The following is a 27,047-nucleotide window of genomic DNA, read 5'->3' as shown; positions in this document are numbered from 1 at the left end:
GAGAGGTGAAGGCAGCGATGCATCCGGGGCTCGCAGCTCAGCCGAAAACGAATGAGGGAATACGAAAGCTTGTTGACGGACAAAGTAGTGAAAAGCCGGGAGATTCGGTCAAACAACAAGTATTTGTCCAGTCTGAGGGCTGATAAAACAAATTCTACATCCAGAGTGCGGATAATATTTGACTCCCCCTCACAGGATGAGAGCGGCTGGGAATCGTGAGGACAGCGCGGCGGCGGGTGGGAATCGTGAGGACAGCGCGGCGGCGGCGGCGGCTGGGAATCGTGAGGACAGCGCGGCGGCGGCTGGGAATCGTGAGGACAGTGCGGCGGCGGCTGGGAATCGTGAGGACAGTGCGGCGGCGGCTGGGAATCGTGAGGACAGCGCGGCGGCGGGTGGGAATCGTGAGAACAGCGTGGCGGCGGCGGGTGGGAATCGTGAGGACAGCGCGGCGGCGGCGGGTGGGAATCGTGAGGACAGCGCGGCGGCGGCGGGTGGGAATCGTGAGGACAGCGCGGCGGCTGGGAATCGTGAGGACAGCGCGGCGGCGGCGGGTGGGAATCGTGAGGACAGCGCGGCGGCGGCGGCGGGTGGGAATCGTGAGGACAGCGCGGCGGCTGGGAATCGTGAGGACAGCGCGGCGGCGGCTGGGAATCGTGAGGACAGCGCGGCGGCGGCTGGGAATCGTGAGGACAGCGCGGCGGCGGCGGCTGGGAATCGTGAGGACAGCGCGGCGGCGGCGGGTGGTAAAAGTAGTTTATTTGTTTACAATATTCTGACGCTTAAAAACAAAATTATCAGAAGCCAGGCAAGTTTTTTCATTTAAAGGTTCTTTCTGAAAGGGAACATCCAGGAGGGCCACTAAATACTTCTATGGATCAGCAGAGTTGTAACCGACTCTTCTTGCCTGGTTGCGGCACTTTGTTGCAGGTCATCAAGAGGACTAGCTATATGACTCAGGTCAATAAGTAAGGCAGCCCCCTTCTGTCTCTGCATCGGGCATAAGAAGGGGGCTGGCTTAGTTATTGAGGCACCCTTGATGACATGCCGGGAGAGAGTGTCCTACCGTGCAACCCGGTGTTAGAATCAGGATGGAAGTGGAGGCTCTGACTCGGGGTGACTAGAAGGATTTGTGGCTCCCAGACAGTTCCCTTAAGTAAACGCAGTTCTATTGCTGGCCACCGTTTACCAGGGACCATTCTCATTCTTCCACAATAAACCCTCCAGACTCATAATAATGGCGTTTTTGGTCCTGGTGAGGGTTCTTTATTAGGACTCTGGCCATTAACACGCAATAATCATCAGACGACATACAAAACATCTCAATATGAGGCCTCATGCACACAGCGGAGGCAGATCCCACCATGGAAACCTGGGATTCATTACGGAAAGTCATTTAAAATGCTTACAGGCGATCGCAAATGTGAGGCTTTTCCACAGGGATGCGCAGCAGATTGTCCGCCCCATGGTGCCCCGCCCCCCGCCGGGTCTCTAAGCAACTTAAAAAGTATCAATCTACAAATCTGCAATGTAATTGCGGATGCGCTGCAGATCAGAAGCTTCCATCGATCAATAGAGCCCGTCCGTGTGACATCTGCGCTAAAATGGAGCATGCTGCGATTATTTTACACTCGTGGAATATGCAAATCAAATTGCATGTGTGCGTGGAGCTGAGGATGCTCTGCTTGCCAATGGGTCACCTGAACAGCAGATCTCCTGCTCACGGGCACATCGCAGATTCTGCAATTCAAATCCACCCATGTGCATGAGGCCTTAAGCAGTGATGGTTTTCTGTATTGCAGCAGAGCATCAGAAGGCATCCTGAGGAAACAGGTTATACAATGGAGCTCCACACCGGACACATTCTCCACATTCTGAGCTTGAATATGATGGCTTGTTCCCTGTGTGACTTCTGGCATAAAACATTTCCACATCCTGAACGGCTACTCCCCTGTGTGACTTCTGAGATGCTCAATAAGATCTGATTTATGGGTAAAGGAGCTTCAACATTCTAAGCATGAAAATAACTTCTCCCCTGTGTGAATTCTCTGATGTCTCTCAAGATGAACTTTAAACATAAAACGTTCCCCACATTCTGAACATATAAAGGACTTCTCTCCTGTGTGAGATCTCAGATGTTCCACGAGAGAATCTTTATGCATAAAACATTTTTTACAATCCAAACATGAATACGGCTTCTCTCTTCTGTGACTTCTCTTGTGTGTAACAAAGGCAGCTTTAACGCTAAAGCATTTCCCACATTCTGAACAGGAGTATGGCTTCTCTCCTGTGTGACTTCTCTGATGTGTTATAAGATGTGGTTTCTGGACAAAACATTTTCCACATTCAGAACAAGAAAATGGTTTCTCTCCTGTGTGACTTCTCCGATGTATAATGAGATGGGATTGATCTGTAAAACATTTTGCACATTCTGAACATGAATACGGCTTCTCTCCCGTGTGAATTCTCTCATGTGTAACAAGATTTGATTTTGTTGTAAAAGATTTCCCACATTCTGTACATGAATACGGCTTCTCTCCTGTGTGACTTTGCTCATGTCGAACAAGATGTGATTTATGGGTAAAACATTTCCCACATTCTGTACATGTATACGGCTTCTCTCCTGTGTGACTTCGCTCATGTCTAACAAGATTTGATTTATTTGTAAAACTTCTCCCACATTCTAAACACGAATACGGTTTCTCCCCTGTGTGACTTCTCCGATGTATAATGAGACGTGGTTTATCTGTAAAAGATTTCCCACACTCAGAACATGAATACGGCTTCTCTCCTGTGTGACTTCGTTCATGTCTAACAAGATTTGATTTATTTGTAAAACATCTCCCACATTGTGGACATGAATACGGCTTCTCTCCTGTGTGACTTCTCCGATGTTTAGCTAGATAGGATTTATTGCTAAAACATTTCCCACATTCTGAACAAGAATAATTTGGAGATAAAAGGTGATGTCCATGAGAGCCTCTCATACAGTCTTTACCTGCAAGAAGGAACAAATATTTTACCTAATCAAATAACTGATATTATACAATGAGCAAGGCAGTCAGCAAATCAAGATACAGATAGGAAAAGTATGATGAAATGATTCTGCAGATTATCGCCAATATGTCTGTCAGTCTGGGCTGGAGAAAGCTGAGTGGATCTATGCAGAATGTTACCTGTATTTTCTGCCAAGCAGAGCTCATCAATATTTATCCTACGGTCGTTCTCACGTGCCCCAGAGGGGCCTTGGATGTCATTTGCTCCTTTTGAGACCAGCAAGGAAACCATTTGTTGTAGTGATAAAGTTCCCAAGTTACAAGGGGATTGCGATTGATTATATCCCTTCCCCATTTACTTCCATCCTGCCTCCAATACACATCATTCAGATGTGCAAACTGTGATTTCGCACTACTGAGATGGGACAAAAAATATGAATAAATGGGGATTATGGGTCATCCGAAGGCCCCAGCTCAACAGCCATTATATTATCAAAACCATGAATGTACCATGGATGCAGTGGATTTACTCCAATCACCGTGTGACCACCGGGACCCACAGAATGGCATATCTGCAAAGCTAATCATCTGTCACAGATCATGTTTGATACCCGCGTGTAGGTAAATTCAGAGACATAACAGCCATTGCTCCCCTATTGGAGAGCCCCCTGGGGAAATATGGCCAAAATGTTAAATTGGGTTTCATTCAGAAGATTGTCGCATATGCGGTAGGAATGTGACTTAAAGGAGGCTTTAAGACAAAAAGGGATCTCCACCCCGAGTGGCATCTTATGCCAGCCTGCCCTCTGGACTATGTGACACAACTCCATAGACTGGTATTTTCTCCCTTTTTGTCTTCTTACTGTTTATGTACTAATAGCTCCTCCTCTTCTATAAAGAGCTCCTTTTGGGAATGTTACCTAAACACCGAACACAGCTTTAAGCTTCACTTAGTCAGTTTTCATGATGCTTTAAGCAATCCATAATCCCGAAGTGTGTTGTGTGTTGGCTGGTGGAAAGCAAGGTGGGTAATCTACCTGTCAGAAATGGCCAGCGGTGGCAGAGGGATGTTGGGGTGTGTTAGGTGGTGCATGGTGCGATTTGGATTCCCTCTTGTATCAGTGCAGAATCCTGGAGGCTGGAAATAAGTCGACCCCTCGGTGCTGTAAGTTACAGATGGGTGACTGTTGGACCTGTAAACCCCGTATCCGTGGCACACTTCAAAAGCAAGCAGGCACCAGATTCTGTTAAATACATTAAAGGGATTTTCCAGGCACAATTACTATTGATGACCTATCCTCAAGATCATTGATAGTTGATCGTCCATGGTCTGCTACTCTGCAATTACAATAGCCAGCCACTACCCAGAGGTTGGAGCAGTGGCTTTCTTTCTAACTCCTGTGTATGGCGAGTTGACAGCTAGCTCCTAATCAGCTGATGAACTAGGTTCCCGAGTGGCAGACCTTGGCTGATCCAACTATTCATGACCCATCCTGGGGATTCGTCATCAATAGAAGTTGTGCCCGGAAAACCCCTTAAAACCGAAACTACAGAGGGCCAACTTGGGAGTTTCCAAATCTATAGAAACTGGACTCTTCTACTTCCAAGAATTCAAGGGATCTCATAAGGTTTGAGCCGCACGCAACACGGCTGCAAAAAGATGAGTTTGGTGGGGAAATACACAGTCTTATTAACCCTGTAGCTGCTGCAGGGTGAAGGAATAAATGGCCATCGCCGGTGGATAGAAGGACATCAGGACGTCCGGTAAAATGACAGGTTTTTGTCATGTTAGGATGAATGTTTTGCGATTTCTTTCCCCCACAATGTGACCCATCATCTGTACAATCCCATTCCAAAACAAACTCAAATCATTTAGAGTCAAAAATTAAATTTTTTTTTAATTTATCAAAGTGCTTATGACCACTTGTCTGAGTGCAATACATGCACCGCCCCCAATCACATGACTGATGTCATTGCAGAAACCGTGCAGAGTGCTCACAGGACCTGTGATTAGTCATCGTCTCTTAGCTCCTCCCCTGATCACACGATGGTGATGTCATCAAAGGTGCTTCACTATTAAAAATCTGCAGAGCCAGACAGCAGTCGTGTGCTGACACAACCTGTGAGGTCACCAGTCACCGGCTCGTAGCTCGGCCCCTGATCACATGATGGTAACCTTAACACAGATTTTAAACCAGCAGAGGCTGGTACCAGAGCTGTGTGTGCAGTGACGCGCATGTAGCAGAGCTGTGTGCGTGCGAGATGCACATGTAGCAGAGCTGTATGTCGTGTGTGTGTGTCGCGCATGAAAACAGTGCTGTGTGTGGTGTGTAACACGCATGTAGCAGAGCTGCATGTGTCACAGGTATATGTAGCAGGGCTGCGTGTGGTCTGTGTGACGCGCATGTAGCAGAGCCGTGTGTGACGCGCATGTAGCAGAGCCGTGTGTGACACGCATGTAGCAGAGCCGTGTGTGACACGCATGTAGCAGAGCCGTGTGTGACACGCATGTAGCAGAGCCGTGTGTGACACGCATGTAGCAGAGCCGTGTGTGAAACGCATGTAGCAGAGCCGTGTGTGACACGCATGTAGCAGAGCCGTGTGTGACACGCATGTAGCAGAGGGGTGTGTAACACGCACATACGTAGCAGAGCTGTGTGTGAGGTGTGTAATGCACATGCAGTAGAGCTGTGTGTGGTGTATGTGATGCGCATATGTAGCAGAGCTGTGTGTGTGACGCGCATGTAGCAGAGCTGTGTGGTGTGTGTCATGCATGTAGAAGAGCTGTGTGGCGTGTGTGTCATGCATGTAGAAGAGCTGTGTGGTGTGTGTGTCATGCATGTAGAAGAGCTGTGTGGTGTGTGACAAGCGCATATAAGCGATGATGGTGAAGTCATCACAAGTCTTAAATCAGCAAGTCCTAAAACAGCAGCTGTGTGCTTGCAACTACAATCCCTTTCACTATATCATATCAGTAAGTGGCGCATTATGCCACCAGAAATACTGATGCTATAATTTCGTAATAATTACTAGTACTAAAATAATAATATGGTTGCATAATACGGTGTTATCCCAAAAATAAGACACGGTTTTATATTAATTTTGACCCAAAAGAAATGCTAGGACTTATTTTCGGCAGGTAGAACATTTTACATCTCGGTCTACAATTCAGGACAGACTAACCAGCAGATTCACGGACGGCTCTTACCGTTCACCGCCACCATTATGGGCTCTTCCAGTCCATCCGCTCTTCCACCATAACTTTCCTACAAGGATCCCACAGGACACGAGGAGAAAGACAAAGGAAGACAAGATTATCCAGATGGAGGTCAAAAAGCCATAAACAACATGAAGCAATCTAAAGGATCCCCCTAAGTGGCCACCAGACGGGGCCAACATCCAGCCACGGATTCTACATCTGGCCAGGTTTCTGTCTTCCTACATGAAATGATCTCCGTCTATCTAGAGGTGACGACGGCTCAGTAACCCCAGATCTCAGGTCAGTCAGCGACCTGATGGCTTTTACAGTGAAGACATTTTATCTGAACCTTCTTTACCCCAGATGGAGAGGGTACCCCCTTATTACAATCCTGGGCATAATAGATGATAATAATAATCTTTATTTGTATGGCGCCAACTTATTCCGCAGCGCTTTCAGGCCTGGATAAATGCAAACAATACAACAATTACAATGTGAGGTACATTGGGTTAGACACAAATGGGTTGGGGGGGTACAGGAGGTGCAGAGGGGGGGGGGAACACAGGCAATAGGGGATTTCATGTGCAGATCATTTATCAGAAGGCAAACAGGGTGGAGCACCATAGGGAGGGGTGAGGGACTAGGTCAGGGGATTTGGTATGCTTCCCTGAAGAGGTGCGTTTTTAAGGCACATCTGAAGTTTCGTGCATCGGGAATTGTCCGGATGCCTTGGGGTAGAGCGTTCCAGAGGATGGGTGCTGCTCTAGTGAAGTCCTGAAGGCGAGCATGAGAGGTTCGTATTACAGGAGTGTTTAGTCTGAGTGTGTTATCTGATCGGAGTGAGCGGGCTGGGTGGTATACTGACAGGAGGGAGGCGATGTATGGTGGTATACTGACAGGAGGGAGGCGATGTATGGTGGTGTACTGACAGTAGGGAGGCGATGTATGGTGGTGTACTGACAGTAGGGAGGCGATGTATGGTGGTGTACTGACAGGAGGGAGGCGATGTATGGTGGTGTACTGACAGTAGGGAGGCGATGTATGGTGGTGTACTGACAGGAGGGAGGCGATGTATGGTGGTGTACTGACAGGAGGGAGGCGATGTATGGTGGTGTACTGACAGTAGGGAGGTGATGTATGGTGGTGTACTGACAGTAGGGAGGTGATGTATGGTGGTGTACTGACAGTAGGGAGGCGATGTATGGTGGTGTACTGACAGGAGGGAGGCGATGTATGGTGGTGTACTGACAGGAGGGAGGCGATGTATGGTGGCGCAGCGCCATGCAGAGCTTTGTGAGTGAGGTAGAGGAGTTTAGATTTAGTTCTGCAGTGGATGGGCAGCCAATGCAGCGACTGGCATAATGCAGAGGCGTCTGAATAACGGGTGGATAGAAAAATGAGCCTAGCTGCTGCATTTAGTATGGATTGGAGCGGAGCGAGTCTGGTGCGGGGGAGGGCGATGAGTAGAGAGTTGCAGTAGTCAAGCCGGGAGTGGATGAGCGCAACCACGAGCGTCTTTAGCGTGTCCGTGGTTAGGAACGGACGGATTATAGCAATATTTCTGAGGTGCATGTGGCATGTTTGGGCCAGAGATTGGATATGGGGGGTAAAGGAGAGGTCAGAGTCCAGTGTGACCCCAAGGCATCAGGCATGCCGTCTGGGGGTTATGGTGGTGCCAGACACTGGAATGGAGATGTTGAGGGGAGGTCGGTTAGAAGGTGGAAAGACAAGGAGGTCAGTTTTAGAGAGGTTTAGTTTGAGAAAAAGGGAGGACATAGTGTTAGAGACAGCGGACAGACAGTCGGTGATATTTTGGAGGAATGGTCCAGAGATCTCACGAGAGGAGGTGTATAGTTGGGTGTCGTCAGCGTAGAGATGGTATTGGAGGCCAAATCTGTGGATGGTTTGTCCAATTGGGGCTGTATAGATAGAGAAAAGAAGGGGACCAAGGACCGAGCCCTGGGGTACCCCAACGGTGAGAAGAAGTGGAGCAGAGATAGAACCAGCAAAGGAGACACTGAAAGAGCGGTCAGAGAGGTAGGAGGAGAACCAGGAGAGAGCAGTGTCCTTTAGACCAATAGAGTGGAGCATAGTGAGAAGGAGATTATGGTCGACAGTGTCAAATGCAGCAGACAGGTCAAGGAGGATTAGTAGGGAGTAATCACCTCTCGACTTTGCAGTCATCAGGTCATTTGTTACTTTTGTAAGGGCAGTTTCGGTTGAGTGTAGAGAGCGGAAACCAGACTGGAGGGGGTCGAGGAGCGAGTTGTCAGAGAGAAAGCGAGTAAGGCGGGAGTAGACCAGGCGTTCCAGTAATTTGGAGATGAAGGGGAGGTTTAAGACGGGTCGGTAGTTGGCAGCATCAGTCAGGTCCAGGGTTGGTTTTTTAAGCAGAGGGGATATAATGGAGTGTTTGAATGAGGAGGGGAAAGTGCCAGAGGTTAGGGAGAGGTTGCAGATTGTGGTAAGGTGAGTAATGAGAGCTGGGGAAAGGGAGCGGAGGAGGTGAGAGGGGAGAGGGTCGCTAGTGCAGGTGGTGGGGCGGGCAGCGGAAAGGAGCCTGGAGACTTCTTCCTCTGTCGTTGGTTCTAGCGTAGATAGTGAGTAGGTGCTGGGTGCAGTCCTGATGAAACTGGGATCAGGGCTAACCATGCAGCTTTCAGAGATTTCTTTTCTAATGTGGTCGATTTTTTCATTGAAATAGGCAGCTAGTTCTCCGGCAGTCAGGTCTGTCGCAGGGGCCTGTTCCTTGGGGCTGAGGAGGGAGTGGAAGGTCTCAAAGAGTTGTTTGGGGTTGTGGGATAGTGAGGAGACAAGGTAGGTGAAATAAACTTGTTTGGCATGGTGAAGGGCTAGGTTATACATTTTAAGCATGAATTTGAAGTGGAGGAAGTCTGCCGGCAGCTTTGACTTTCTCCACAGCCGCTCGGCGCACCTAGAGCACCGGATGATAGAAGAGATCTCTGTACTGACCCCTAATATATCTATACATAGTTATTAGAGCACTCCCTTGTTACAGTCCTGGGTATAATAGATGATGGGAGAGATCTCTGTACTGACCTCTGATATATTATACATAGTTATTAGAGCGCCCCCTTGTTACAGTCCTGGGTATAATAGATGATGGGAGAGATCTCTGTACTGACCCCTGATATATCTATATATAGCTATTAGAGCACCCGCTTGTTACAGTCCTGGGTATAATATATGATAGGAGAGATCTCTGTACTGTCCCCTGATATATCTATACATAGTTATTAGAGCACTCCCTTGTTACTGTCCTGGGTATAATAGATGATGGGAGAGATCTCTGTACTGACCCCTGATATATCTATACATAGTTATTAGAGCGCCCCCTTGTTACAGTCCTGGGTATAATAGATGATGGGAGAGATCTCTGTACTGACCCCTGATATATCTATATATAGTTATTAGAGTGCCTCCTTGTTACAGTCCTGGGTATAATACATGATGGGAGAGATCTCTGTAGTGACCCCTGATATATCTATACATAGTTATTAGAGCGCCCCCTTGTTACAGCCCTGGGTATAATAGATGATGGGAGAGATCTCTGTACGGACCCCTGATATATCTATATATAGCTATTAGAGCACCCGCTTGTTACAGTCCTGGGTATAATAGATGATGGGAGAGGTCTCTGTACTGAACCCTGATATATTATACATAGTTATTAGAGCGCCCCCTTGTTACAGTCCTGGGTATAATAGATGATGGGAGAGATCTCTGTACTGACCCCTGATATATCTATACATAGTTATTAGAGCGCCCCCTTGTTACAGTCCTGGGTATAATAGATGATGGTAGAGATCTCTATACTGACCCCTGATGTATTATACATAGTTATTAGAGCGCCCCCTTGTTACAGTCCTGTGTATAATAGATGATGGAGAGATGTCTGTATTGACCTCTGATATATTATACATAGTTATTAGAGCGCCCCCTTGTTACAGTCCTGGGTATAATAGATGATGCGAGAGATCTCTGTACTGACCACGGACATATCTGTACATAGTTATTAGAGCGCCCCCTTGTTACAGTCCTGGGTATAACAGATGATGGGAGAGATCTCTGTACTGACGCCTGATATATCTATACATAGTTATTAGAGCGCCCCCTTGTTACAGTCCTGGGTATAATAGATAATAGGAGAGATCTCTGTACTGACCCCTGATATATCTATACATAGTTATTAGAGCGCCCCCTTGTTACAGTCCTGGGTATATATAAATGATGGGAGAGATCTCTGTACTGACCCCTGGTATATCTATACATAGTTATTAGAGCGCCCCCTTGTTACAGTCCTGGGTATAATAGATAATAGGAGAGATCTCTGTACTGACCCCTGATATATCTATACATAGTTATTAGAGCGCCCCCTTGTTACAGTCCTGGGTATAACAGATGATGGGAGAGATCTCTGTACTGACGCCTGATATATCTATACATAGTTATTAGAGCGCCCCCTTGTTACAGTCCTGGGTATATATAAATGATGGGAGAGATCTCTGTACTGACCCCTGATATATCTATACATAGTTATTAGAGCGCCCCCTTGTTACAGTCCTGGGTATAATAGATGATGGGAGAGATCTCTGTACTGACCCTGATATATCTATACATAGTTATTAGAGCGCCGTCTACTTACAGTCCTGGGTATAACAGATTAGGGAAGTGATCTCTGTACTGATCCCTGATATATCTATACATAGTTTTTAGAGTGCCCCTGTCTTGGAAGAGAGAGGGGGCAATACCTATTGATCCCGCCTCTGCCCCCCGATTACTCACAGATAGAGATGAGCGAACGTGCTCGGCCCCGCCCCTTTTTCGCCCGAATAACGCGATTTTCGAGTACTTCCGTACGCGGGCGAAAAAATTCGGGGGGCGCCGTGGCGGCGCAGGGGGGTTGCAGCGGGGAGTGGGGGGGAGAGGGAGAGAGAGAGGGCTCCCCCCTGTTCCCCGCTGCTCCCCCCCGCACCGCCGCGCCTCTCCCCGCCCCCCGGCACCCCCCGAATCTTTACGCGCGAGTACTGAAGTACTCGAAAATGGCGGTACTCGGGTGCGTAAGTACTCATTACGAGTACGTTCGCTCATCTCTACTCACAGATCGAATACTTAGAGCACACTGATTAGAATACAGGCTGATTTGTACCCAGCTTTCCAAGGCTTCTGCATGAATGCCAAAGCTCAAATCACCCCCTGATCCATTGTAATGGCTCCCGCACTCTACAATGCCACACACTGCCACCATCAGCTATTAAGTTAAGTTGGGACCCAGACTATGAATTATGAACACAAGCGAGTTATGATCAGTTTTAAAAAGGACAAGGCTTCACTAATAAATTGCAGATTTTTTTCTAGAAAAATACTAGCAGTGTAGATTATAATTATACACATATATATAGAAAGGATAAACAAAAAAGGCTGTTACACGGGAGTAAAAGGTTAGACAGGTATACATAATAAGAAAGAGGACTTTTACAATAAACAGAAAGAAAATAATAAAAAAAAGAAAAGATACCAGATGTTGGGTCTGATTCGCGGAGTTCCTAGAAACAAAATCAGATAGTCCTTATGCCTCAGCATATCTCCATGCTCTGTCAATCAGGGTTTGTGTAACCCTGAATTATAAAGGGTCCCTCAGAATACTCCTTCCCACGCCCCTAAGGTTGGGACATCAACACAAAATATCGATAGTCGATAGTATCGACTATCGCTGAAAATAATATCGATTATTGTAAAATATCAGGCGAAAACTATTGATATTTCGAAATATCGACTTTTTTAAATGTTGTATAAAAATAAAACAGGTCTACGGTTACTAAGGCAACAATCAGCAACAAAATTAGAGTTTTCTTATAAAACTTTAAAATGTTGAATTTATGTTTAACTTATAACTATTAATAACAGGAAAATAGATTAAAGTTACAGATGAGAACAAACAATTACAGATGAAACACAGAATTACAGTGAGGTCTATGAACAGAAGTGTTTTATCATCGGCCCCAATAATCGTTATCTAATGATCCAATTATCACACTGAAACAAGGTCCTGCCAGCTACAAGGAAGCCAGAAGCTGCCGCTGGAGCTGACGGGATGTGAGCGTGATCTGTGTGCTTGTGGGGCGGCCTGCCCTGCATTTTTTCAAGTTGCCGCTGAGGGACCAACGGTCTCCATGGCAACTTGTAAACAATGCAGGGCCTGGTAACGCGAACGCAGAGCCCCGAACGCAATTGTAATTGCGTTAAATGGGTCTCCTATCTTGTCTGCGGGCACTGCGTTCCCGTTAGACGCTGAACGCACGACATGTGGCGTCTCCTCTTCTGGACGCGACCTTCGTGCCTTCAGCGCAGCCCTCCATCTCTCATTTAGAAGGCATCGCCCACAGCCATGGCGTTAGATGCCAGCGTTCAGAGCCTCGTCTAACGCCATGAACAAACATGTGGAGGAGGGGCCGAAGAGCATGTGGAGGAGGGGCCGAAGAGCATGTGGAGGAGGGGCCGAAGAGCATGTGGAGGAGGGGCCGAAGAGCATGTGGAGGAGGGGCCGAAGACCATGTGGAGGAGGGGCCGAAGACCCCACTATTCTGAGAGTCGTTTTGCCTGGAGCAAACCTTATTGGTCACAGAGAGTCACCTGACACTTTCCAGAAGTTTCTAGAACTTGTTTATAAGGTCATTAGTGCCGCGAGCAAAACTACATCCTGTACAACACAAAGGGAAGAAGATCCGGTCACCGGACCGCAGGACAAATCCATATTATATCGCCTTACACTAGCGATGTTACCGATATATCGTACATAGCAGTATCCTTGGAAAGTATCGCCAAAGCATCAGCCATATATCGGTTTAACTCATATCAGCGTGCGACCTTCACACACCCCGTAATCTATACTAAGAGATTTCTTTCTGATGTGAATTTAGCAACCAGGATGTCTAGGGGAACTATCCAAGGTGTCTATCCACATCAGTAAGGGTCAATTAGCATCCTCCTGTCACTGACTAACTTGATTGCCATCAGAACAAAGGACTTCCTATGGCCATATGTACATCAGAGGGCCTGGCAGTCGAGGGGGCGGAAAGGGGAAATGAATATTGAGTCCACTCAGCTTTCCCAGGGTCCTGACAATTACTAATTTTAACTATCTATACACAACATGGATGCCATACAGACAGCCTGAATGTGCTGATATAGAATCATAGAATGGTAGAGTTGGAAGGGACCTCCGGGGTAATCTACTCCAACCCCCTGCTCAGTGCAGGATTCTCCAAATCATCACAGATATTTGTCCAGACTTTGTTTGAACACTTCCATTGAAGGAGAACTCCCCACCTCCCGTGGTAACCTGTTCCACTCATTGATCCCCTCACTGTCTAATATCTAATCTGTGTCTCCTCCCTTTCAGTTTCATCCCATTGCTTCTAGTCTTTCCTTGTGCAGATGAGAATAGGGCTGATCCCTCTGCACTGTGACAGCCCTTCAGATATTTGTAGACCGCTATTAAGTCTCCTCTCAGCCTTCTCTTCTGCTAAACATTCCCAGATCCTTTAACTGTTCCTCATAGGACATGATTTGCAGACCGCTCACCATCTTGGTAACTCTTCTCTGAACTTGCTCCAGTTTGTCTATGTCTTGTATAAAGTGCGGCGCCCAGAACTGGACCCAGTATTCCAGATGAGGTCTGACTAAGGAAGAGTAGAGGGGGATAATGACCTCATGTGATCTAGACTCTATGCTTCTCCTAATACATCCCAAAATTGTGTTTGCCTTTTTGGCTGCTGCATCACATTGTTGGCTCATGTTCAGTCTATGATCTATTAGTATACCCAAGTCTTTTTCACATGTGCTGCTGCTTAGCCCAATTCCTCCCATTCTGTATGTGCTTTCTTCATTTTTCTTGCCCAGATGTAGGACTTTGCATTTCTCCTTGTTAAATACCATTCTGTTAGTTGCTGCCCACTGTTCAAGCTTTTCTAGATCTTTTTGAATACGCTCGCTCTCTTCCCTAGCGTTAGCTATCCCTCCTAGCTTTGTGTCATCGGCAGATTTGATCAGTTTCCCATCAATTCCCTCCTCCAGATCATTTATAACAATGTTGACTAACACTGGGCCTAGGACAGAGCCTTGTGGTTCCCCACTTGATATATTCTTCCACTTGGATGTGCAGCCATTTATGACCACTCTTTGAGTACGATCACTCAGCCAGTTGTGAATCCACCTAACAGTTGCCTTGTCAATCCCAGATTTGGTCATTTTTCAATAAGTATGGTATGAGATACTTTGTCAAATGCTTTACTAAGGTCAAGATATACTATATCCACCGCATTTCCCTGATCAACCCAGTTGGCGATTCTGTCATAGAAGGAAATTAGATTTGTCTGTCATACCTTGTTTGTTACAACCCCATTCTGACTCTGGTTAATTACTCCATTCTCATCCAAGTACTTGCATACATGCTGTTTAATACTTTGTTCAAAGATCTCTCCTGGTACAGAAGTCAGGCTCACCAGCCTGTAGTTTCCTGGATCCACCTGTAGTAGACATGATAATTAGTTAGCGTAAAATGTCTATTGATTTGTAATAAACTAGATGTATTACGCAGCTGTAGTGATTTTAACTCTTAGAGGCTAATGGCTGCATAATTTCATTATAGTAATTGCTGGACAATGGCTTGGTGAAAGATGTGTGTGTGGTATAATGTTAGCCTAATACAAAGTTCCAGAAGCAGCCTCTTAAAGAGTTAAGTCACATTCCAATACTGAAGAAGAGTATCCAGGCCCTCCCCCACTCTCCAACTTCTGGAACAAAGAGCTGTTTTAACTGACCACATGTTGATAGAACAAAGACTGGCTTACACACTGGACTTGAGAGAGGTGTGGGAAGGGGAGGTGGGGAATTCTATATAACCTAGCGAATAAGAATATGTATATGTTACTGATGTAATCTGTTGCACGCCCATAAAGGGCAGGTATCATGTGTTACAATAAAGACCTGAGGCTCTGTAGCTCGAGAGAGAGCTGGTTGAGATTCAAGGCTGATGACTTGTGTCTGACTGGTTTCTTTCATTATGTGTGCACACTATACAATTAGGAAGCTACAGAATACCCTGAAACCTGCTGGAGGAAAATATGATCCAGATCACACCCTCTTCCCTTTTTTCAACATTAGGATACCATTTGCCCTTTTCTAATCTTCTGGGACTTCTCCTGTTCTCCAAGAATTTTCATAGATTATGGTGAGTGGTTCAGTAATTACCTCTGCTGCTTCCTTTAGTATCCTAGGATGTAATTCATCTGGACCTTGAGACTTGAATTCATATAAGTTAGCTAAGTGTTCCCTCACCATCTCTCTGCTTACAGATAGCCTGCATTGTTTTATTCCCCCAATAGCACAAGGAAGATCAGCTGATGTTACATCTACTTTCTGAGAGAAAACAGATACAAAATCCGAATTTAAAAGTTCGTTCTTCTCATCATTCTTAACCAATTCACCATTTTCATCTTGTAAGCATCCAATAGCATATTTTTTAAAGTTTTTTAAAATTGTTTTTATTGCTTTTTGGCTCTTTTGCAAGCCTCAAATCATTATCAGCTTTAGCTTTTCTGACACTTGCCCTACAGTTTCTGCAGACCCCATTATATTCTTCCTTAGATATTTCCCCCTCTTCCCATTTGATAAACATATTTTTCTTCCTCTTTAACATGTGTGTAAGTTCTGTGTTCATCCATCCGGGTCTCTTTAAATGCTTCCCATTCTTCCTTCTTTTAGGGATTGCTAACGATTGTGCTTTGAGAATCTCATTCCACAATATTTCCAACCTTCTTGGACATTTCTGTCCTTAAGAACATCCAGCCGTTGGATTCTTCCTCTTTCTGAGTTCATTGAAATCTGCCTTTCTGAAATCCAACCTTGAGGTCTGAGTCTTCTCAGGTCTTCCTTCTCTTGTTATCCAACATCCAAGGATATAATGATCACTGCCTCCTAAGGTCCCGGACACCCTTACTCCCTCAACCATTCCCTCCCTGTTGGTAAAGAATTAGGTCCAAGATAACAGATCCCCTTGTTTTCTCTTTGACTTTTTGGAAGATAACGTTGTCAGCAACTTTCCCCCTTATTATTTTTGCCTTAGCAACTGAACTGCTGTCAATTATAATTCAGGCATGCTCAAACATAAAGGGCTTTGTGAGAAACTGAAAAGAGGAATAATAGCACTCTATGCCAACTGAGTGCTGAAAGGGGACATTGAAGTAGGCTTCAGCAAAGACTGTCACAACCCCTCTAGGGGGTCTGCGATGTATAGCAGCCCTTACAGGAAAATCCTTCACATTCCAGTAACTTCTCCGCCCCCTAGACCTGATAGAATTTTTGGCTCCAAAAGTTAACAAAGTAAATGCACTCAAGACAAAGGGGAACATGTAAGGTGAAAACTATGACTGATCTATAGGTCCAAGATCGATGTGAATTATATTTTTGCAGAATCAAACAGGCCAGCCGCATTACACGCATCTACACGTGTTGAGGTCCGAGGCCCAGAACACCCAAAATCGCTTATCTGGGAAAATATAGGTTTGAACACGCCCATGTGTGGGCTCGATAGGTAAAAGCATGACTAAAAATATGCCAGGTCTATATTCCCGATCAGATAAACTCGTGCGGAGATATGACTGAAAGTAGGGAATGAGGATTTTTCATAGTTCCTACAAATCCAACCCTCCCTTCTCTGTGTGACCTCAGAGGGGGCGGGGAGAAGGTGTGCACGCCCTCAGCACAAGGCTGTCCCATTTGCTTCAGTGACTTTGTACATATTGCAACATTGGACCAATATCCAAATCCAGCATCTTTCTTTTATTTATTAAATCCTACTGTATTCCTTACCTCCTTTGTAACCACCTTTTTGCATATCTTCTGTGCATACGATATTCTTGCACTGCTAGACCTTTTCTAGAATAAAGCTACACTTTATCCGTTAAGCCTTGTCCGCGTTAAAAACAAAATCATACACCGAAGATTGTGTTCATAATTCACAAATCGGGGTCCAGTTCACCAATAACAAACTGGCGGTGGCAGCATTTACTTGTATGAGTATTGCAGAGCTCTGGAGTGCGTTAGAACGGATCAGGTGGAGGATTTAAGCTTTCACTTTACATGCGTGCAGAAGCCCGGGAAAGCTGGGTACGAATCAGCCTGTATTCTAATGACTTCAAGCTTGAAATACCGCTAGAGTGATGAAGGACAGAGGCAGGATCCACAGGCATCGTCCCTTCTCTCTCCTCCCTGCCTGTACATGACACCGACAATATGTTATTGCTTCTGGAAAATGCAAGGAGCTTGCTACAAACAGCTTTACATATAAGGAATGACTATGGTCTACACTCAGATTTAAGTATCCATATGGCGCAAGCCCATTACTCTGTAAACCTATTTCTACATATATGTATGTGAGTAACAAGAACTGTCTGACTACTATAAATCACTTCTAGACCCATTACTAGCTACATTTAAACCAAAGCTGGATGTTTGGTGTGGCCCCTCTGTCATAGGAAGAGCAAATCCTATGAAAAGGATGTGGATGCCACAATTACTAAACATAATCCCCACAGTGGATGGTCCCAGGCTTCTTTTATAGGGTGAACAGACTATTTCGAGATCTTATATGAGGAAGTACGTTTCCAGGATAAAACTGGAGGCACTATACAAACCGAAAGGGGAGCGTAGTCTGGTGGTGCCCAACCCATGGGCATACTTCTTGGCCTCACGGTTTCAGCATTTTAGGGGATGGGATGCAGAGGATGAACAAGACGTTACCCGTCAGCTGCTAAAGGCATATCTTCCTGATACGCATCTGCTTTTGGCCTTAGAGGCACATCGATTTCGTAGAGTAATGCTAAAGTGCTCCCCACAATCTCACTCATGCATCAAGTCTGGTGGAGTCAGCCAACTGATGGAGGCTGCAGAATGTATGAATACCCGTCCATCGGGACTCCATATGGCTCCCTGAAATGCATAAGCTGGAGGGGTTTGAAGGGTGGAAAACTGGGGGTGTAGAAAGGATGACCCAAATTCCATTGAATGGTGAGCTCAAAACATCTGAACAATTGCGGGCTGAATTTGATATACCACAGCCCCAATTCTACAGATACTTGTTAGTGAACTCCACACCAATAAAAGTCTCTGATTTTAGCTGACATTATCGGCACGGCGTACAGTGGGCAAAATATCACTTAAATACACAATCAATTAAATCACCGAAACCCAGATGTGATTAAAAGGAAATGGGAGGCAGACCTGGGCCCTATAGAAGATACACAGTGGGATGAGACACTGCAGAGAACCCCCTCAATCAGCGAATCACATGGCTTATCACGGACATCCCTACTGCATAGAGTATACCGCAGCCTTCCTACACAATACTGGAATGAGAAATGATCCTCTGTATACAATCAGTGGGACTCATCCACATGGTATGGCGATGCCCAAGTGATCGCTCTGATCAGTGCTGTACTTCAGATTAGCTTGGTGGACGCGCCACTAGTGTGTATCCTCGGGTGTAGAGGACCTGCAGCTAAAGCTGCCAGAAAAGGTGGCAGTGGCACGTCTTCTATATAGTGCAGCGCTGGCGAGGTGACCCACCTCCTACTAGAGGAGATTAACAAACTGCTGGCGTGGGAAAAAGGTAAATCTGAAATGTAACGCAGGGATGAAACTCATCGCAATGTGGCAGAGATGGTTCAGCACCCGGGACTATCCCCAAATATTCTGGTCGGTATGAAGTTACTGGGTAGATGAAGACTCCACCCCGGGTACATTATACTGCCTTGGGGATACGCAGAGACAGAGATGGTTCAGCACCCGGGACTATCCCCAAATATTCTGGTCGGTATGAAGTTACTGGGTACATGAAGACTCCACCCCAGGTACATTATACTGCCTTGGGGATACGCAGAGACAGAGATGGTTCAGCACCCGGGACTATCCCCAAATATTCTGGTTGGTATGAAGTTACTGGGTAGATGAAGACTCCACCCCGGGTACATTATACTGCCTTGGAGATACGCAGAGACAGAGATGGTTCAGCACCCCAGGACTATCCCCAAATATTCTGGTCGGTATGAAGTTACTGGGTAGATGAAGACTCCACCCCGGGTACATTATACTGCCTTGGGGATACGCAGAGACAGAGATGGTTCAGCACCCGGGACTATCCCCAAATATTCTGGTCGGTATGAAGTTACTGGGTAGATGAAGACTCCACCCCGGGTACATTATACTGCCTTGGAGATACGCAGAGACAGAGATGGTTCAGCACCCGGGACTATCCCCAAATATTCTGGTCGGTATGAAGTTACTGGGTAGATGAAGACTCCACCCCGGGTACATTATACTGCCTTGGAGATACGCAGAGACAGAGATGGTTCAGCACCCGGGACTCTCCCCAAATATTCTGGTCGGTATGAAGTTACTGGGTAGATGAAGACTCCACCCCGGGTACATTATACTGCCTTGGGGATACGCAGAGACAGAGATGGTTCAGCACCCGGGACTATCCCCAAATATTCTGGTCGGTATGAAGTTACTGGGTAGATGAAGACTCCACCCCGGGTACATTATACTGCCTTGGAGATACGCAGAGACAGAGATGGTTCAGCACCCGGGACTCTCCCCAAATATTCTGGTCGGTATGAAGTTACTGGGTAGATGAAGACTCCACCCCGGGTACATTATACTGCCTTGGGGATACGCAGAGACAGAGATGGTTCAGCACCCGGGACTCTCCCCAAATATTCTGGTCGGTATGAAGTTACTGGGTAGATGAAGACTCCACCCCGGGTACATTATACTGCCTTGGAGATACGCAGAGACAGAGATGGTTCAGCACCCGGGACTCTCCCCAAATATTCTGGTCAGTATGAAGTTACTGGGTAGATGAAGACTCCACCCCGGGTACATTATACTGCCTTGGAGATACGCAGGGATAGAGATGGTTCAGCACCCGGGACTATCCCCAAATATTCTGGTCGGTATGAAGTTACTGGGTAGATGAAGACTCCACCCCGGGTACATTATACTGCCTTGGAGATACGCAGGGATAGAGATGGTTCAGCACCCGGGACTCTCCCCAAATATTCTGGTCGGTATGAAGTTACTGGGTAGATGAAGACTCCACCCCGGGTACATTATACTGCCTTGGAGATACGCAGAGACAGAGATGGTTCAGCACCCCGGGACTATCCCCAAATATTCTGGTCGGTATGAAGTTACTGGGTAGATGAAGACTCCACCCCGGGTACATTATACTGCCTTGGAGATACGCAGAGACAGAGATGGTTCATACCCGGGACTATCCCCAAATATTCTGGTCGGTATGAAGTTACTGGGTAGATGAAGACTCCACCCCGGGTACATTATACTGCCTTGGAGATACGCAGAGACAGAGATGGTTCAGCACCCGGGACTCTCCCCAAATATTCTGGTCGGTATGAAGTTACTGGGTAGATGAAGACTCCACCCCGGGTACATTATACTGCCTTGGGGATACGCAGAGACAGAGATGGTTCAGCACCCCGGGACTCTCCCCAAATATTCTGGTCGGTATGAAGTTACTGGGTAGATGAAGACTCCATCCCGGGTACATTATACTGCCTTGGGGATACGCATAGAGATGTTATTACGGTTGTAGGAATCCGGTCACTTCATGACTCCCAACCATTTCTACTGTACGGGGAAGGTTCTGACTGTCTAAGGTCACACTTTATGGAGCACACGGCTCATAACCATGTTCAATGTCCTAAACCAAACTTAGGAAACCTTCAATCCACCAAAATTCGGTCTGTTATTATGAGGCAAAAGGAGGGAAGGAATCATTTAAATTGGGGTTTTTGTTTAGTTCGTCGGGAAATATAACACTATACAAGACCCCATAAAAATATACAATATCCCATATAACACTATACAAGACCCCTTATAATATACAAGACCCCCATATAACACAATACAAGACCCCTTATAATATACAAGACCCCCATATAACACTATACAAGACCCCATAAAAAATATACAATATCCCATATAACACTATACAAGACCCCAAAAAACTGTACAAGACCCCTTATAACACTGTACAAGACCCCATATAACACTATACAAGACCCCAAAAAACTGTACAAGACCCCATAAAAAAAATATACAATATCCCATATAACACTGTACAAGACCCCCATATAACACTGTACAAGACCGCCATATAACACTGTACAAGACCCCATATAACACTGTACAAGACCCCATAAAAAATATACAATATCCCATATAACACTGTACAAGACCCCTTATAATATACAAGACCCCATATAATACTATACAAGACCCCTTATAATACTATACAAGACCCCTTATAATATACAAGACCCCCATATAACACTGTACAAGACCCCTTATAACACTGTACAAGACCCCATAAAAAATATACAATATCCCATATAACACTATACAAGACCCCTTATAACACTATACAAGACCCCATATAATACTATACAAGACCCCTTATAATACTATACAAGACCCCTTATAATATACAAGACCCCCATATAACACTGTACAAGACCCCTTATAATATACAAGACCCCCATATAACACTGTACAAGACCCCTTATAATATACAAGACCCACATATAACACTGTACAAGACCCCTTATAATATACAAGACCCCCATATAACACTGTACAAGACCCCTTATAATATACAAGACCCCCATATAACACTATACAAGACCCCTTATAATATACAAGACCCCCATATAACACTATACAAGACCCCTTATAATATACAAGACCCCCATATAACACTGTACAAGACCCCTTATAATATACAAGACCCCATAAAAAATATACAATATCCCATATAACACTATACAAGACCCCTTATAATATACAAGACCCCCATATAACACTGTACAAGACCCCATAAAAAATATACAAGACCCCCATATAACGCTGTACAAGACCCCATAAAAAATATACAATATCCCATATAACGCTGTACAAGACCCCTTATAATATACAAGACCCCCATATAACACTACTAGCTGATATACCCGGCTTCGCCCGAGTTAATTTGGTACTGGTGTTTATCTGGTGTTCACACGGAAAATCTTATGAAGTCGTGGTTACTTTAGATATACCGGAAAGACATATGTTCACTATTTTGTATAGTTCTCTGCGTTACCCAGAAAACACCACGTGGAGGTAACCATGCGACGTTTCCATTATATAAAATGACATCAGGAAGTGAGAGAATTAGATTCCGTACATAAAATTTGGACGCTAATTCTTTTGCACTTAGAATTGAATAATCGAGTTGGGACCCATTAACTTTTCCTATTTATGACATAATCAATGCTCGTGCCAAATTTCACGTTTCTATGACACCGGAAAGTGAGAAAAATACATTCCGTACGTAAAATTTTTACGCTAATTCTTTTGCGCATAGAATTGAATAATCGAGTTGGGATGCATTAACGTTTCCTATTTATGACATAATCAATGCTCGTGCCAAATTTCACGTTTCTATGACACTGGAAAGTGAAAGAATTAGATTCCGTACGTAAAATTTGGACGCTAATTCTTTTGCGCATAGAATTGAATAATCGAGTTGGGACCCATTAACTTTTCCTATTTATGACATAATCAATGCTCGTGCCAAATTTCACGTTTCTATGACACCGAAAAGTGAGAAAAATACATTCCGTACGTAAAATTTTGACGCTAATTCTTTTGCGCATAGAATTGAATAATGGAGTTGGGACCCATTAGCTTTTTCTATTTATGACAATCAATGCTCGTGCCAAATTTCACGTTTCTATGACACTGGAAAGTGAAAGAATTAGATTCCGTGCGTAAAATTTGGACGCTAATTCTTTTGCGCATAGAATTAAATAATCGAGTTGGGGCCTAATAACTTTTCCTACTTATGACATAATCAATGCCCGTACCAAGTTTTAAGTTTCTATGACATTGGGAAGTGACAGATTTAGATTATGTACGTTAAATTTCGACGCCAATTCTTTTGCGCTAGAATTGAATAATCGAGTTGGGACCTAATTACTTTTCCTATTTTGGAGATAATCTATGCTCATGCCAAAATTCATGTTTCTACGATATCGGGAAGTTGGAGAACTTTTGGCGAGTCAGTCAGTGACTCAGTGAGTGAGTCAGTGAGTGAGTCAGTGAGTGAGTCAGTGAGTGAGTCAGTGAGTCAGGGAGTGAGTCAGTGAGTGAGTCAGTAAGTGAGTCAGTAAGTGAGTCAGTGAGTGAGTCAGTAAGTGAGTCAGTAAGTGAGTCAGTGAGTGAGTCAGTGAGTGAGTCAGTCAGTGAGTGAGTCAGTGAGTGAGTCAGTGAGTGAGTCAGTGAGTCAGTGAGTCAGTGAGTCAGTCAGTGAGTCAGTCAGTGAGTCAGTCAGTGAGTCAGTCAGTCAGTGAGTCAGTCAGTGAGTCAGTCAGTGAGTCAGTCAGTGAGTCAGTCAGTCAGTGAGTCAGTGAGTCAGTGAGTCAGTCAGTGAGTCAGTCAGTGAGTCAGTCAGTGAGTCAGTCAGTGAGTCAGTCAGTGAGTCAGTCAGTCAGTGAGTCAGTGAGTCAGTCAGTCAGTGAGTCAGTCAGTGAGTCAGTGAGTCAGTGAGTCAGTGAGTCAGTGAGTCAGTCAGTCAGTCAGTCAGTCAGTGAGTCAGTGAGTCAGTGAGTCAGTGAGTCAGTCAGTGAGTCAGTGAGTCAGTCAGTCAGTCAGTGAGTCAGTCAGTGAGTCAGTGAGTCAGTGAGTCAGTGAGTCAGTCAGTCAGTCAGTCAGTCAGTCAGTCAGTCAGTCAGTCAGTCAGTGAGTCAGTGAGTCAGTGAGTCAGTGAGTCAGTGAGTCAGTGAGTCAGTGAGTCAGTGAGTCAGTCAGTCAGTGAGTCAGTCAGTCAGTCAGTCAGTCAGTCAGTCAGTCAGTCAGTGAATCAGTCAGTGAGTCAGTGAGTGAGTCAGTGAGTGAGTCAGTCAGTGAGTCAGTCAGTGAGTGAGTCAGTGAGTGAGTCAGTGAGTGAGTCAGTGAGTGAGTCAGTGAGTGAGTCAGTGAGTGAGTCAGTCAGTGAGTCAGTGAGTGAGTCAGTGAGTCAGTCAGTGAGTCAGTCAGTGAGTCAGTCAGTGAGTCAGTCAGTGAGTCAGTGAGTGAGTCAGTGAGTGAGTCAGTGAGTCAGTCAGTGAGTCAGTCAGTGAGTCAGTCAGTGAGTCAGTCAGTGAGTCAGTCAGTGAGTCAGTCAGTGAGTCAGTCAGTGAGTCAGTCAGTGAGTCAGTCAGTGAATCAGTCAGTGAGTCAGTCAGTGAGTCAGTCAGTGAGTCAGTCAGTCAGTCAGTCAGTCAGTGAGTCAGTGAGTCAGTGAGTCAGTGAGTCAGTGAGTCAGTCAGTGAGTCAGTGAGTCAGTCAGTGAGTCAGTCAGTCAGTCAGTCAGTCAGTGAGTCAGTGAGTCAGTCAGTGAGTCAGTGAGTCAGTGAGTCAGTCAGTGAGTCAGTCAGTGAGTCAGTGAGTCAGTCAGTGAGTCAGTCAGTCAGTGAGTCAGTGAGTCAGTGAGTCAGTCAGTGAGTCAGTGAGTCAGTGAGTCAGTGAGTCAGTCAGTCAGTCAGTCAGTGAGTCAGTGAGTCAGTCAGTGAGTCAGTCAGTGAGTCAGTGAGTCAGTCAGTGAGTCAGTGAGTCAGTGAGTCAGTGAGTCAGTCAGTGAGTCAGTGAGTCAGTCAGTGAGTCAGTCAGTCAGTCAGTCAGTCAGTGAGTCAGTGAGTCAGTCAGTGAGTCAGTGAGTCAGTCAGTGAGTCAGTCAGTGAGTCAGTGAGTCAGTCAGTGAGTCAGTCAGTCAGTGAGTCAGTGAGTCAGTGAGTCAGTCAGTGAGTCAGTGAGTCAGTCAGTCAGTGAGTCAGTGAGTCAGTGAGTCAGTCAGTGAGTCAGTGAGTCAGTGAGTCAGTGAGTCAGTGAGTCAGTCAGTCAGTGAGTCAGTGAGTCAGTCAGTGAGTCAGTCAGTGAGTCAGTGAGTCAGTCAGTGAGTCAGTCAGTCAGTCAGTCAGTGAGTCAGTGAGTCAGTGAGTCAGTCAGTGAGTCAGTGAGTCAGTCAGTGAGTCAGTCAGTCAGTCAGTCAGTCAGTCAGTCAGTGAGTCAGTGAGTCAGTGAGTCAGTGAGTCAGTGAGTCAGTGAGTCAGTGAGTCAGTCAGTCAGTCAGTGAGTCAGTCAGTCAGTGAGTCAGTGAGTCAGTGAGTCAGTGAGTCAGTCAGTCAGTGAGTCAGTGAGTCAGTCAGTGAGTCAGTCAGTGAGTCAGTCAGTGAGTCAGTGAGTCAGTCAGTGAGTCAGTCAGTCAGTCAGTCAGTGAGTCAGTGAGTCAGTGAGTCAGTCAGTGAGTCAGTGAGTCAGTCAGTGAGTCAGTCAGTCAGTCAGTCAGTCAGTCAGTCAGTGAGTCAGTGAGTCAGTGAGTCAGTGAGTCAGTGAGTCAGTGAGTCAGTGAGTCAGTCAGTCAGTCAGTGAGTCAGTCAGTCAGTGAGTCAGTGAGTCAGTGAGTCAGTGAGTCAGTCAGTCAGTGAGTCAGTGAGTCAGTCAGTGAGTCAGTCAGTGAGTCAGTCAGTGAGTCAGTCGGTGAGTCAGTCAGTGAGTCAGTCAGTGAGTCAGTCAGTGAGTCAGTCAGTGAGTCAGTCAGTGAGTCAGTCAGTGAGTCAGTCAGTCAGTGAGTCAGTCAGTCAGTGAGTCAGTCAGTCAGTGAGTCAGTCAGTCAGTGAGTCAGTCAGTCAGTGAGTCAGTCAGTCAGTGAGTCAGTCAGTCAGTGAGTCAGTCAGTCAGTGAGTCAGTCAGTCAGTGAGTCAGTGAGTCAGTGAGTCAGTCAGTCAGTGAGTCAGTCAGTCAGTGAGTCAGTCAGTCAGTGAGTCAGTGAGTCAGTGAGTCAGTCAGTCAGTGAGTCAGTCAGTCAGTGAGTCAGTGAGTCAGTGAGTCAGTCAGTGAGTCAGTCAGTCAGTGAGTCAGTCAGTCAGTCAGTCAGTGAGTCAGTCAGTCAGTCAGTCAGTCAGTCAGTCAGTCAGTCAGTCAGTCAGTCAGTCAGTGAGTCAGTCAGTCAGTGAGTCAGTCAGTCAGTGAGTCAGTGAGTCAGTCAGTCAGTGAGTCAGTCAGTGAGTCAGTCAGTGAGTCAGTCAGTGAGTCAGTCAGTGAGTCAGTCAGTGAGTCAGTCAGTGAGTCAGTCAGTGAGTCAGTGAGTCAGTCAGTGAGTCAGTGAGTCAGTGAGTCAGTCAGTCAGTGAGTCAGTGAGTCAGTCAGTCAGTGAGTCAGTCAGTCAGTGAGTCAGTGAGTCAGTGAGTCAGTCAGTCAGTGAGTCAGTCAGTCAGTGAGTCAGTCAGTCAGTGAGTCAGTGAGTCAGTCAGTCAGTGAGTCAGTCAGTCAGTGAGTCAGTCAGTGAGTCAGTCAGTGAGTGAGTCAGTGAGTGAGTCAGTGAGTGAGTCAGTGAGTGAGTCAGTGAGTGAGTCAGTGAGTGAGTCAGTGAGTGAGTCAGTGAGTGAGTCAGTGAGTGAGTCAGTGAGTGAGTCAGTCAGTCAGTGAGTCAGTCAGTGAGTCAGTGAGTCAGTGAGTCAGTGAGTCAGTGAGTCAGTGAGTCAGTCAGTCAGTGAGTCAGTCAGTCAGTGAGTCAGTGAGTCAGTCAGTCAGTGAGTCAGTCAGTCAGTGAGTCAGTCAGTGAGTCAGTCAGTGAGTCAGTCAGTGAGTCAGTCAGTGAGTCAGTGAGTCAGTCAGTGAGTCAGTCAGTGAGTCAGTGAGTCAGTGAGTCAGTGAGTCAGTGAGTCAGTGAGTCAGTG

At 45.9% G+C, this 27,047-nt stretch overlaps 3 protein-coding genes across 6 annotated transcripts in view; 1 reads left to right on the top strand and 2 right to left on the bottom strand.

Moving 5' to 3' along the window:
* LOC136572294 (zinc finger protein 665-like) overlaps nucleotides 1-27,047 on the top strand; it is a 343,948-nt gene that overhangs the window by 100,525 nt on the left and 216,376 nt on the right. The window lies entirely within an intron of this gene.
* The window catches only part of LOC136572293 (zinc finger protein 420-like), a 282,528-nt gene that overhangs the window by 170,924 nt on the left and 84,557 nt on the right, over nucleotides 1-27,047 (bottom strand). Inside the window, exons 17-18 of one of the 3 annotated variants that reach the window (XM_066572747.1) lie at nucleotides 6,202-6,259; nucleotides 1,180-2,995 (exon numbers count right to left, since the gene is read on the bottom strand). The exons of 1 other annotated variant lie outside the window; for it this stretch is intronic. In XM_066572747.1, the coding sequence (XP_066428844.1) occupies nucleotides 2,001-2,995; nucleotides 6,202-6,259 (1,053 nt within the window). In that variant the 3' untranslated portion in view covers nucleotides 1,180-2,000. Of the gene's footprint in view, nucleotides 1-1,179; nucleotides 2,996-6,201; nucleotides 6,260-27,047 lie in introns of those variants that run through there. One more of the 3 variants, XM_066572748.1, reaches the window with a different exon arrangement.
* The window catches only part of LOC136572292 (zinc finger protein 850-like), a 722,303-nt gene that overhangs the window by 651,533 nt on the left and 43,723 nt on the right, over nucleotides 1-27,047 (bottom strand). The window lies entirely within an intron of this gene.

This window comes from Eleutherodactylus coqui, chromosome 7 (genome assembly GCF_035609145.1).
Source record: "Eleutherodactylus coqui strain aEleCoq1 chromosome 7, aEleCoq1.hap1, whole genome shotgun sequence".
NCBI classification, from domain to species: domain Eukaryota; kingdom Metazoa; phylum Chordata; class Amphibia; order Anura; family Eleutherodactylidae; genus Eleutherodactylus; species Eleutherodactylus coqui.
Note: the sequence above shows the minus strand (reverse complement) of the source record. Positions and strands in the feature narration are given on the sequence as shown.